This window comes from Ooceraea biroi, chromosome 3 (genome assembly GCF_003672135.1).
Source record: "Ooceraea biroi isolate clonal line C1 chromosome 3, Obir_v5.4, whole genome shotgun sequence".
Lineage (NCBI taxonomy): Eukaryota > Metazoa > Arthropoda > Insecta > Hymenoptera > Formicidae > Ooceraea > Ooceraea biroi.
The window spans coordinates 10753467-10767099 of NC_039508.1; the positions used below are offsets into that span (position 1 = coordinate 10753467).

The window sequence follows — 13633 nt, forward strand, 5'->3', positions numbered from 1 at the left end:
AAGTACCAACGACTAGAAAAAGGATTTTCAAAGTTCTGATGTTGTACGTTTGTAACGCTGATTCCTTTCAAAGTATACATTCAGCTTTGTGCATCCGTTTGTTATGACGCGACACCATGTATACACCATGAGAATAATTAAGGAAAATGGGAACGGCAAAGCGCGGGCTCTGTGCGAGAGGTAAATTCCGGACTGAAATAATTCCAAGTGCTCGCGAGGTGTTCGCGAGCCGTCCGCGAACTATGCGCGAATTATGTAGACCTCCGTGTTCCCCACTGCGGTTCCGACAATAACGGAACGGGGGCGTTGTCGGGTTCAATGGGGCCCATCGGCAGCCGGACGGCGGACGGAAATCGGGGACGGCCGATGTTCGAGGTGTACCGCAAGGATCGGGATCGTGGTAGCAATCCTATACACGCCTAGATCCGATCGCGCGCGGCGGGCGTGCGCGGGCCCGGCAACTACTACGCGCTGCAAATAATTACAGCCGTCCTTACATTCCATAGCAAGGCGGGCAAACTGGTTCCGAGCGTGGCCACTTGCGCTAGGATACGAACCTCGCGCGGAGAGCGGAGAGCATATTTCTCAAAGTATCATACGCGGCTCTTCAGCCTCGCGTAACCGACCCGCCGCAGCGACGACGTCAACGATCGCGATAATATTGCGCCATGTGTTATAGAAGCTTCGGCGATAATTGTGAGAAATAAAATATGCTGCGCGGAATATCTCGCTGCCAGCGTGTTTCCCCTTCGCGACCCCTTTCTTTCTTTCTTTTCGATTTTCTTGAAAAAAATAACGTTGATTTTCCTCGAGTTGGATATTCGAGTTTAATGTTCTTCAAAGCACGGTGTATTGAAGAAATTACTTTGATTAATTTTAATAAGAAATCTTATTGGAATAAGATTTCATTTAATTGTATTAATTTTTATTAATTTGTTATTTATTGGCCAGCCTTGAGATTCATAAAATGCTTGGAAACGTGTATTCCCGAATATATATGCGAAGATATATGGATGAAGCAACATTCAAGATTGATCAAAGAATCAGACATGTGCCTAGGCTGCATCGGTCAAGTTTAATTTCACGGTATCGATCCGATTGTTCAATTGCTCCAGCGTTTTGCTCCAAGTTATTTCCAGCTGACTCGCAACCCCCGTATCATCCGTTCCGTCGAGACTCGGAACGCCAACCCCGTGATCGGCTCGATGATTTATTGAAACTCATCCGGGATGAGAAAACACATCCCCTACGTGAGGTTTAGCGTTCCGAGCGCAATTGCGAGTCGCGAGACCGACCGGACGTCGCGCGCACGCGCGTGTGCGGTGTTTACACGCGGTTGCGAAAAGATTTCGCGAACAACAGAGAAACACACGTTTCTCCGCGCGGACCGCGGCGGCGGTCGTAGGCGCATTAATAATGTAAGTGTGCAGATGGTGTGCAGTGAGTGCGCGGCGCCGCTGACTAGGATCAATGTTCCGTTCGCGATCTATATAGCCGAGGTACGCGGCCGCGCGCCGCGCGATATATAGGTAACGACAAAGAGAGAAAGAGAGGGAGGCAGGGAGAGACAGAGAGCCGGGCTATGTGGGAAACAACACGGTTGCACACCGCTCGCCCGCTCGCCCTCTCCCTGCCCCCTGCCCCCCGGACCCCCATACTCGGATAATGCATTTGCGCGGATATTTTAACCAATCGTAGCGCGAAATTTCCATATGGAAATAAGTTCTCTCTCGCGTGCCCTCTCTCTCCCTCTCTCCCTCGATCGATCGATTCCTCCGAGTTTCGTCGCGACTCGATTCGCGCGTGAAAAAAACCGTTCTCCCAAGTTTCGCCCCTGGAAGAAAAGGCGCTGCGGGGGGGGAGCACGCGTTCCCTGAAAAATGGGTTGCCAGGTTGCCGACGCGTCACCGTCGGATTCGAGACACCAAGACGTACAATTGCGAAGTAGTAACGTATTTTATAAATTTATTCACATGATTTAAATAAATCAAGTATACACAGGTTTTTTTTTTAAGTCTCACGACGCATGCGCGGACGCTCGCGCGTCTTTCCGCTCGCGATGGACGTCGCGGACGCCTGTTGTCTCTCGCTCTTGTTTCTCACTCTTCGATTCTGCTTATCCTCTCTCTGTCACGCGGCAAATAGTATCTTACACAAGGCGCGGCGATGAAGGGTACGAGTTTCAATATACATATTTACATATCGTACAACCATCTCTCTCACTCGCTCGCTTTCTCAGTTTCACAATGTTTCTCTCTCTCTCTCTCTCTCACGCTCGCGCGGACATATAAAATTACAAAAAGTCATCTACCTAGTCGAGAATTCGGAGTCGAAGCTAGCAATCATGATTCTATTACGCGGCGAGGACGTCCAAATGTTGCGACGCGGTGTCAATTACATACGTATATATATGTACATACAATGTACATACGTACACAGACGCATCCTGCGTAAGTAGCATATTTACACGAGTCCGCGATAATTAAGTAGCGAGAGTATTTACATGAAGGTGAAATCGCCGCCGAAGGGATAACTCGACGACTCGCGCGAAGCGAAGACCCTCGCGCGTACGCGCTCGTTTGCTCGCTAAAAAATCGTCAAGGGGAGCGGAGGCTGACAGGGTATTCCGTTTTAACTTTTAACTGTTTGACTTGAATTCAACACGCACGCACACGAGATCTATCGAGATATATGCTAGTGGATCCACAGATGCAATCGTGATACTAATTAAATTAAGAAAACAGAACTTTCTTATCATTAAAATAAAAAGTTTCTCGTGTAAAATAACATCATTGTTCATTTCTGACCTGGAAACAAAGTTTTCAATCTTTTAGAGTACAAGTTTATTTAATTTGTCTGGGATCCACCAGTTAAGTTAAAAGTTAATGACGGATGTTCTCTTCGAATTTCGATTTGACCCATTTACAGGAAAATTATAGATTACTTTCCTCGGCTTCAGCAAATATTCAACTAAAATCATGAATTAAATTATAACAAGAATGTCGCTTGATGTTAAGTATGAAATAAAAAATCAACTTGCTTTCCTATCTACGCTCTTAATTTGCAGAGATCTCTACACAATTAACAGAATATAATTTAAAAATTATCACCGTCGACAGAATGCAATGATATCGAGGAAATATCAAGTAGAATCCCCGCTTATAAGAAAACTCGCAAGGAAGCGTGTTTTCGTGAAACGCCATTCAGAAATTCGCAATTATTACGGAGGGCGCGCAACCCCGATATCAGGGGGAGACCGAAAGTCTTATTACGTCGAGCAGAGAGGAGGAGGACGGGGGCCAAAGTAACAAGGAACAGAAAAAAAAGAAGAATATGAAGACGGATAGGGAAAGAGGGGGAAAAGCGTCAATTAGCGAGAACACTCTGGAAAGGAAAAAAAGGATTCTCGCGTATCGTCGAATGAAAAGACAGGCGGCCCCGTCGTCACAACGAGCATCCCCAAAGTCTCCACAGATAATCGTGATATGCGAACACTCTGTCCCGCTCCCTTCGCGACGACGTCACTGAGCTATGTACACGTGTCTCGCGGGGGTCCGTGGCTCGGTGCGCATACAGCGTCTTCGTGGAATCGCAGTCTGTCGACGCCTCCGATCGGGCGTTATACGGATGAGATCCAGCACAACCTTTCGATAACGAGATACTACCGGCGCACGTAATCGGCTTCGAGTCGACGACGGTGTCCCGCCTTCGTCGGTGCCGCGTGCACGTAGCCGCCGCAGCGGGAGCACCGGGGGCGATCCCAGGCAGCTAAACCAGGTAGGCCTGTCCGGAGGAGGGCGGGGGTGGCGGTGGCGGCGGTTGCTGCTGCCTCCAGGCGGTCCTCTCGAGGGTGGAGTAGTCCGAGTCGATGGACGAGTAGATGTGCTCGGACAGCGGCCTCCTGTGGTCCTCACCAATGCCGCAGTTGACGGCGGTGGTGGCGGCGGTGGTCGTGACGAGATTACCGGCCCCCGGCATCGTATCCCGGTAAGCGTGATTGACGGTCAGCCTGGGCTGCGCTGGCGACGACGACGGCGGTGGTGGTGGCTGTGGTTGCTGTTGCTGCGACAGCGTGGCAGAGGGGAGCGGCGGGGCACCGCATGAGTAGGCAGGCGGCGCGTGTTGCAGCATCAGCGCCGACGAGGCGTCCTTGAAGAGCGCGGCGCGTTGACCGCCGCGCAGCGTCGACACGCCGGTCTTCTCGAGGCTGCCGACACCGCCGTCCATCGTGTAGGTGTTAATGTTACGTTTGTAGATCAGCGGCGAAGACTTGCCCTCGACGGACACGTCGCCAGGGGTGGCGACGGTCGTGGTGCCGGCGGTAGCAGCGATGATGGCAGTCGTCGCGGACGGCGGTATCGCGTATCTCAGCCGTTCCCAGAACCTTTTCTCACCCCACGTGAGTATGACCGCCGCGGTTCTCAGGTAGGGTCGCAACTCGGGATCGCGCTCGACCTCGACACCCACGTGAGCGGCCTGGACGACGATCAGCTGGGAGGCGCGACCACGCAGGGCCTCGTGCAGTGCCGCGCGGAACTCGAACCGCGACCACTCGGTCTGCAGGAAATCCCGGGTCAGCACGATCAGCACGCGTCGCGACGCGTCTACCGCCTCGAGGACGGTCGGCGCGGGCGCGGAGGCGCGCAACAAGCAGGGTAGATCTCGATGATGCAGGCAGAGCCGTAGACCGGCCGCACCATGCTCCAGCTCGACCGCTAATGAGTGTAGCACAAAGTCCTCGTCGTTCGGGCTGTAGCACACGTAACAATCGTAAGGGCGATCGCGATCGACGTCGCAGCAACCCGCGGTCATGCCAGCCGCCGCGGCCATGCTCGCTGTTGTCGCGGCTTTGCCAGGTTTGGTCCGTAGGAAGCGGAGTCCGTACCTGGAGTAGGCCCAGGCACCCACCGGTTCACGGAACACGAAGGCGAGCACTATGATCACCAACAGGACGAGGATGGCCGAGAGCGTAGCGGCTACCAGCGGTAGATAGTCCGATACCATGATGCTCTCGATCATGCCACCCTGCGCAAAGTAGTCTGAACACGCGGTCTCGTTGACGTTCAATCGGCGCCGATATGCCGGTCTGGCGTCGCCACCGTAATAGCACCAGACGTCGCCGGCATCGATGACCTTGTGTGCGTTGTCTGATACCCAGGCGGACAGCTCCTGCAGGAACTTGCAACGGCAGGACCATGGGTTACCGCCGAGCGACAACTCGACCAGTCGGGCGTTGAGGGTGACCTGCCACACCGGGAACGTCACTAACCGGTTGCCATGCAGTCTGAGGATCTCGAGTGAGCGCAGCGGCAGGAAAGTTAGATTGCCAATGTAGCCGATCACGTTGTTCTGCAGATAGAGCTCGCGCAGGTGTGACAATCGCTCGAACTCGAAGCCTTTGAGCTCGCGTATCCGGTTATCCTCGAGGTGGAGAATCTGCAGGTTGTTGAGGCCATTGAACGTGCGATTCTGAATGGATTCAATGCCGCTCGCGTTCACGTACAGCACACGCATGTTTTTGCGACCGATGAACACGTGATTCTGCAGCTCGCGCAGCACGTTGCCGTCCAGGTACACCTCGGTTGCGTCCATCGGTATTCGCCGTGGGATTTCACCGGTCCCAAGGCCCGAGCAGTCCACCGCGTTTGTATTCCACGTGCGGTCGTTGTAGCACTTGCAGCCGGCCGGACAGGTCATCTCGCAGTCACAGGCGTCGAAGTCGCAGCAGTGACACAAGGCGAAGCAATGAGCTTCGTAGCGGCAGAGAAACTGCTCCGATCGGGCGGTCGAGGCTGGTACGATCGCCACACCACGTGGTCCCGAGGTACGGCACATGACATTGTCCAGGTCCATAACACGTGGATATTCGCGCGTTGACGTCTGATTGTTGATGGCCGGCAGCCAGTCCATCGAGCAGTTGCAATTGAACGGGTTACCGCCGATGTAGAATTCTGGTAGCGGTTTGTTCTCTGGCACCTTGGTCAGCAGTAGCGACGTCAGCTCCATCGTCTCGATCATGTTCGCGTACATATCTACCCGGGTGAGGTTCACCTTATCGGCAAACGTGTTCGGTCGCACGGTGCTGATGTAGTTGTTGTTGATGAACAGCAGCTCCACGCTGTCCGGCACGGACATCGGCCACAGCTCGGTGATGCGGTTGTGACTAGCGTCCAGGGTCTTCACTTTGGAATCGCGGATTTTGTAGTAGTTGCCGAGGCTCTCGATAAAGTTGCCGTGAATATCGAGCCACTTGAGATTGCCAGGTATGAAGGCGTAGTCGAACCACTCGATATGATTCTCCGACAGGTTCAGCAGCAGCAAACTGGTAATGCTGGTGAACACACCGTTGATGTCTGACAGAAAGTTGCCATCGAGCCGGATCGCCTCCAGCCGGATGTTGCGCTCGAACGCGTGCCTCTCCACGTGTTGCACCTTGTTACGGGCGAGATTCAGGATCTGCAGGTTCGGTAAGTCCCAAAGCATGCCGCGAGTCAGATTGCCAACGTCGTTGCCAATCAATCGCAGACCGGTGAGTTGATGCAGATTGCGGAAGGAGCCGTTATGGAACTCGCTGATCCGGTTCTCGCCTAGATCGAGGGTTTTGAGGAAGGCGAGGTCGCGCAGAGCATCCGGCACGGCAGTGAGCTCGTTGCCGCTGAGATCTAGTTCCTTGAGATCGGAACAGTTGCGAAATGCCATCGGATCGACGCTAGCGATCGAATTCCCCGACAGAGTCAGCCGATTCAACACGAAGAGGCCGTTGAACAGCTGAGCTCCTACGGTGTGGAGCTGATTGTCGGACAGCTCGAGCGTATGAAGGTTGTAAAGCGGCAGGAAGGCGTTACTCTCGATGCGATCGATCGAGTTGTTGCGCAGGTCGAGGATCTGCAGGAAGTACAGGTCCTTGAACATGCGGGCATCGATACGGGTTAGCTGGTTGTACGACAAATCGAGTACGATCAAGCGGATCAAGCCGAGGAACGTGGTCTCGTCGACGCGGTCGCTACCGAGGCGATTGTTGGCGAGATTCAGCACCAGCAACTGCTCGAGCTGGTTGAACACACCCTGCGGTAGGTCGCGCAGCCCGTTGTGCGCCAGGTGAATCTCCCGCAGGTCGCGCGTGCTGGCGAACAGACCGTCGGGCAGCGAGTCCAGGACGTTGTAGCTGGCGTTGAAGGTGTGCAACACGGTAAGTCCATTCAGGGCGTTCCCGTCAATCTCGGCGATCGCGTTGCGTTGCAGATGCAGCTCCTGCAGCTGCCGCAGGCCGACCAGCGGCCCATCCTCGGACAGTCGTCGCAGTTCGTTGCGCGACAGATCCAGAACGCGAACATCAGCGCGACAGGACTCGCCACCGTCGCCGCCACCAGCACCGTCGACGGCACGCGTCGTCAAGCCGATGTCTTCGACGTCGCGGATGCGGTTGCCGGTGAGATTGAGAGTCTGCAGGTTGTCGAGTTCGCAGAGCAACCCGGGCGGCAACGTCAGCACGTTACTTTCGACTATCTCCAGGGTATGCAGCTCGCGCAGGCCGCGCAGGGAATGCGGCACGAATTCTAGGTACCTGGCGGCGCCCCACGCGGCGTTGAACGTCTGCACGACGAGTCGCTTGAGCTCGAGCAGCGGCTTGAACGCGTCAATCGGTATCCGCAGCACTTTGCAGCCGTGCACGTGCAGCTCGTGCAGACCGGCCAGCCGCTGCCAGCTGTCCTCGCTCACGCTGCTCTCGAAATGATACACGTCGCTGCAACGGATACGCAGTCGGAGCGCGCCGTCGAGCGACGGCGCCAGGCTGCCAATCGCCGTGGGGTCGAGCACGCGAAGGGCACAGTCCGCCGAGCGGGTGTCGTTGCCGGCTTCGTTGGTCCATCGACAAGAACCCACAGCTGGGCCGGGCTGCGTTGACATCAGCAGCAGAAACAACAGTGACGGCGTCGTTGCGAGCAGGCGCGACGATGCGGCCGACGTTGACGACGACGTTGTCCGTGATGTCGTCGTCGATGACGCCGCCGTTGCCGCGACGGTGCTACCCCTCGCCGTCGTCATGTCGCGCCGCGTTTCTCACAGAATACGATCTACCCCTTTCGTTCTCGGTGTCAACGTCGAACCGTACGTCGGAATGACGACGACGGCGACAATGACGACCTGATGATGTACACTTCGCCTCGCTCGGGATGACCAGCAGCCCACCCCCTTTCTTCTTTCTCATTCACGCAGGCACACGCGTATCTGAGTGCACGACACACACACGCGACTCGACACAACGACGACGACGACGAGGACGACAACGGTGACAGGGACAACGAGGAGGGCGACGGCACACGCAGCACGCACGCACGCCACATATACACGCGCGACCTCACAAAAGGGGAGCGCGCGCGCGCGCGCTCACGCACCCCGTGTATCACGTATCAAACGCGGAGCGGCCCATTTCCCTCGCCCTTTATCCGCGGGCCGGCCACCACCAGCGCGAGCCACCCCGCTGCCACCCCCAGAACGACGCACAGTTTCTCCGTCACCCGCGAACTCCCTCGTCACCCCCGGTGTACGTCAACCGTCGCGTCGCCCGTTGGGGGTCTTCCTCTCGCGATATATCCTGATCGATGTCCGATCCCGCGAGATAACGACACGCGCGCGTATCCGTATTGCGCTAAACTCAGCGCGTACCAACCCCCGATCGTGTCACGGATTGCGCGCACGAAGACGAGAATGCTCTACGACGATAAACGAAAAACAGGCTCGTACGAGCGCGAGAGCACTCGGGCACTCGTGCTGCACCGACGCGCGCACTCGCCTCGCATCGAGCACCAGCACTGAACCCCGTAAGAGCCTGAACGCGCATCATCGGCATCCCCGACCATTCCCGACCGTTGCGGCCCCCGGTCTCCTCCCCCTCCCTGAGAGTGATAGATGGCACCACCTTGCTAGGGCCGCCGACGGTGGTAGCGAAGTAGATTGGCAAAATGGCAGGGTCGAGGAAAACTTGTCCCGGGAATATTGTTAAACGATCGAGAATTTTTCTATATTTAAATTTTCATTATTTTATTCTTCTTTTTTAAACAATATTTTGGAAAGATCCGAGGAAGATTTTTTCTACTTATTACGCGAAATTATAAGATCGTTATGGATGTTAAAATAAATTTTCGATGCTATATTAAAGTAAAACGAGATTTAAAAATTATTGTGTCGTATAAAAATAATTTTTCGTATAAATTTTGATTCTTTAAAATTACATCTGATAACCTCAATTGTCGCCTAGGAAGCATCAATTTCCGCTTTTGGCAAAACTGTGACCGCGCACATCGGGCCGTTACTCCATTCCATTTGCGGAATAAAAAATAGTCTGGTGCTTTTTCTCATTTTTGCAACAAGATCGTAACGTACAATAGAAAAAATATTGACGGAGCTTTGCACAAATAGGATCCTTCGTTCGTATTCATTTACAGTCAAATTTTACAATTAACTAATTCACATAATCGTTTTCAACAGATCGGATTCGTCCGTTATTCAGGTATCAGGATCTAGGAATTGGTCCAAGCGCTCGCCTAGGGATTCTTATCTCGCTTTGGTGCAGTGTAAACCGCGCCGTCGCAACCGCTGCCACCTTCATGTCGGATGTGAAAGCCGCTACGAGTCGGCGCGTCGCATTGGCGATCAGTCCAGTGGCGGTTAGCGGCGGTGTCGTTCGTGTCCTGTTTCCGTACTACGTGTTCTGACGGGGCACGAGGAAATTCCTGCGAGTTCCACGTACTCGATTCGTAGCAAAATGAAGCCGCTTTACGTGATCTGTGCGGTGCTGGGTCTAACCATCGGCTCGCTGTTGTTCACCGCAAACGGTAAGCTGCGTAATACTCTTAATATATTAAACGGGCGATTGCGCGCGCGCGCGTACGTATCGCACGGAGCGACATTACGCAGGCATGCGACGCGAGGTACGCAGCGCATAATAATGGATTTCGCGCGATAACGGATCAACGACGGGCCCGCTTCTGCAGCGGGAACAACGCCTACCCGCTTAAATTACGACCGATAACGGCTCGCGCGCGCGTGCTTTGCACGAAAGAACGCGGATAGTCGTTTGTTCGGTAACAGCTCTCGGTGCACCTTTGCGCACTGTTGTCTTCCGCGAAACGCGAACGTTCTATGGAAAATGTTATTCCGCAAAGGAAAGCGCAACAAAGAAACCTGAGCGCGCTCGATAGCGTGTTTACACGCGCTCGAAGTTAAACAATGGCGCGGCGACGGCAATGCGCTTTCCAGCAAGCGAATTGCCGCAGCTATCGATCTTTAGCCGGCCGTCGGCCGAATCTTGCGGACTCGGCTACGTTGAACGATAACGATCGACGCGCGACGAACTTAATGCTTTGCCGTCGCAATAACATCACGACACCAACGCATACTACGATGTAGAGCCTGATGTATAGACGATGCACGTACTGCACTTCGATACGTGCATCGTGGCATTCTAACGCGCGATGCCGCCGGAATGTTCGGGATTATCCGAGATAAGAGCACCGCGGAATTAAAAAGAATTATCTCGCATCAAGCCTCCGTGGGAGACTGATTTGAAGAACAATATTCGGAAAATGATGTCGACAAATTGTTGTATCCGTAACAACATTAATTCAAAAATATTTTGTTAACTTGAAAAGAACAATAGTATAAAAAAATTGTCGCTCCTAATATTTTACTAAAATAGAATATGCATATGTATTTATGTACAACGTATAAAAAATCGGAAACAGTTAACTAATAATTTTTTTCATGGATGTGCAAACTCGATGATACTTTAGACACGTTCAGTTTTTCCTCGAGTGACAATTGAGCAGAAAATAATATTTCCGTTTATTTCTAACGCAACTGAAACGCACGAATGTCTCGTCGGTTAACGAGAGGAATGTATTCTTCGTGTATTCAGGTGCACCACTGGAACCGACTGCGGCGAATAATAATCCCGTCGCTTCTGCGAATTCTACAGCAGCAGTGGTACCGGCACCGGTGACAGTGACGGGGGCAAAGAATGACTCTGATACTCCCAAGGTCACAACAGTCGACTCAACAACAACCGCGGTACCGGAAAATTCGTCCATAACGGATAAGACAACCCCGAAAGCTACTACCGTTTCGACTACTACTACAACTGCTACCACAAAACCTACCACAAAAAGTCCAGACATCACCACAGCTGTACCTACCAATGCTACTACGACTTCCACGACGACCCCTACGACGAGCACTACCACAACCCTGGCACCGGTAACATCACCCAGCACCACAGCAGCTCCGACAGCCGCGGCGGTGACAACGGCCTTGCCGCCATCAACAGCATCACCTTCCAAGGATCGCCACTTTGATGGTTTGAGCTTCTTTGGTACGTAAGGACTGGTTATTCCTGACAAATCACGGAGCATGTTCCAAAAATTTCTCGCGTCACAAGAGTTTCGGTTGTTCGTTTCATAGAACATGTGGATGTGAAATTTTATCATGTTTAAATATTTTGTATTTGCCTTGTCGAGATAAGTGATGACTTCTTTCAAGGTACCGAGGTAATCTTATTGTCTCCGTCTGCTGCAGGTGGCATCATCCTGGCGACATGTCTGATGGCAGTCGCTGCCTTCTCGTGGAAGTTCTACAGACAATGCAACGAGAGGAATTACCGTACACTGTGATAACGTGCAAGGCTTTAACCAGACACTCTCGACAACTAACTGCGTAGTTTAATCGAATTAAGGACTATGAATAATTATTTTACTGTAATAATATTGCGTATTTTTATAACGCAGTTAAGTGTTGCGTGGTTTAAGTGCTCTTAGTAATGTGATGTGCGACCACGAGTTCCGTTTTCCTCGATATATATATACACATATATATGTATATGTAAATATCGATGTACACGTATATCTAATTGCAAAGAGTCAAGTTATATGAAAGTAACGACGTCGTTGTGTTTGTACGCGCGTTTTTCATTAGTGGGTGAAAGAGAAATGTGACAAGTTGGGTGATGTAAGTAGTTGGCTAGAGAAGTGGGAACGTCTGGGAGAGAATGAGAAAAAAAGGCGTGCGTTGAACGTACAGGAACTAATGAACCAATTAAACGTACATTCCACAAGAGGAAGATAGAGAAAGGGCGAGAAAGAGAGAGAGGGAGAAATTATAGGCCTCTAGCGCGTTATCCCACTTCTCGTTAGTTTCCGCTCGAACTCCTGTACAACTGTCTCGCGGTAAAACACAAGTCGTATCCTTAATCTACGGGTTATTACCGTATCCCCATGACGGAGTTACGTAAGGTTTGATTTTTCTACGAAATGGGGCGGAGGGGAGAGAGAGAGCGCGCGGAGAAAGCGCTCGGGAGCGCTCGATCGCGGTAGTAACGCCACGACGATGTCGACTCATAAAATGAATCTCCGGAACGTTCTGATTTTAAACGGACATGCGGCGAGCGATATATATATATAAATAAATAATCCGACGATTATTTATTTATGATCGGTACAGATTTGCGATGTATCGGGACACATCGGGACGTGTGCGCGGGACACCGAGTTGACGGCGGGTCGTTATCGAAGAAGGTTGATAATTGTGTGGCATGGTCGCACGGTAGGCCGATAACTCCTTGAACAACGAAGTGGGACTCGCTGTGCTTTTGCCGTACAATGTTTCTCCCGGCGAAATCTTCGCACGGTTTAACGCGTGGATAATCCTGCAAACATCTCGGCAGTAATGCTTGTATAATCAAAACGAATCGTAATTTTTTTTCCCCAGTTTTTCGGTCGAGCATCGAATCTTTGTGGTTTGCTCGCTGTCTTCTGAAAAAGCGAGCTTACGTGACGGTGTTTATGGCGCGCAACAATTTTGTTTTCTTTAATCAAATTATTTTGTCGATTTCGTTCGAGTATTATCGATTGATTATTTACGCGTTGTAATCGCGCGTAACCGCAGACGTGCTATGAAAACAAATCTTCTAACTGTTCGACGTTCGACTTATTCGACGAATAGAAGAGCCTAACTATCTGTAAACAGTTCCTCCCTCACGCGCTCGCGCATAAGGCGAGTTAAACTACAGGAAAGTGATTGGGCAATGTTCTTTATGTAACTTTTCATTATATTTTCTTTAACGTATTACTGCAAATTAGTTTATTATATTTTTCACAGCGAGTATGTAATTACAAGATAGTATCTTAAGTAAGTGTTACATTACGAGTAATCTTAAGAAGCGATTACCTAGCTATGTCACGTATTCTTATATTAAAAAAAAAGCAGAAAAAAACCCATATTATACTTACGCCTCGTGCAATATCCGTGTAAAATCATAGGTTCTTTTCGTTTTGTCTTAAGTTATACGTCAAATTGGTACAATATTGAGAGACCAAAGATACAAGAGTGCGTTATGTTTCATCAATCCCGCATCCTTCCCCCAACTTCTGCGGCATTCTCCTCGTAAACGTACGTACAACGGTACTATTGTAGGCACTTATCTTCAGCTGCGTGCGACATCGTGACTCGCTTTCGTGGTTTCCTTCTTTCGCGAAGAAAACTTGATAAGAGATCCGTGATATCTGCCGGACTGCGATTGCATTTCTACTGACCATTTTTTAATTCGCTCGTTTATCGCGTGTTCCCTCGTCCAACGTCT

General features: G+C 51.5%; 2 protein-coding genes across 2 annotated transcripts; one reads left to right on the forward strand and one right to left on the reverse strand.

The window, feature by feature from the left end:
* Positions 1-787: 787 nt before the first annotated feature.
* LOC105276942 (toll-like receptor 7) lies at positions 788-8937 on the reverse strand. The gene has a single exon (XM_011334998.3). The coding sequence runs from the start codon at positions 8044-8046 to the stop codon at positions 3769-3771; it is 4278 nt and encodes a 1425-aa protein (XP_011333300.1). The 5' UTR covers positions 8047-8937; the 3' UTR covers positions 788-3768.
* A 706-nt stretch (positions 8938-9643) lies between these two features.
* LOC105276948 (integumentary mucin C.1) lies at positions 9644-13377 on the forward strand. The gene is made up of 3 exons (XM_011335012.3): positions 9644-9836; positions 10919-11371; positions 11575-13377. Exons 1-3 carry the CDS (start codon positions 9767-9769, stop codon positions 11667-11669), a joined length of 618 nt encoding a protein of 205 aa, XP_011333314.1. The 5' UTR covers positions 9644-9766; the 3' UTR covers positions 11670-13377.
* The last annotated feature ends 256 nt before the right edge of the window (positions 13378-13633 follow it).

Coding starts and splice junctions, on each gene's coding strand:
- LOC105276942 (XM_011334998.3), bottom strand. CDS start 8,046: ATGACGACGGCGAGGGGTAGCACCGTCGCGGCAACGGCGGCGTCATCG.
- LOC105276948 (XM_011335012.3), top strand. CDS start 9,767: ATGAAGCCGCTTTACGTGATCTGTGCGGTGCTGGGTCTAACCATCGGC. Junction 9,837..10,918: donor GCTGTTGTTCACCGCAAACG/GTAAGCTGCGTA, acceptor TCGTGTATTCAG/GTGCACCACTGGAACCGACT. Junction 11,372..11,574: donor TGATGGTTTGAGCTTCTTTG/GTACGTAAGGAC, acceptor CGTCTGCTGCAG/GTGGCATCATCCTGGCGACA.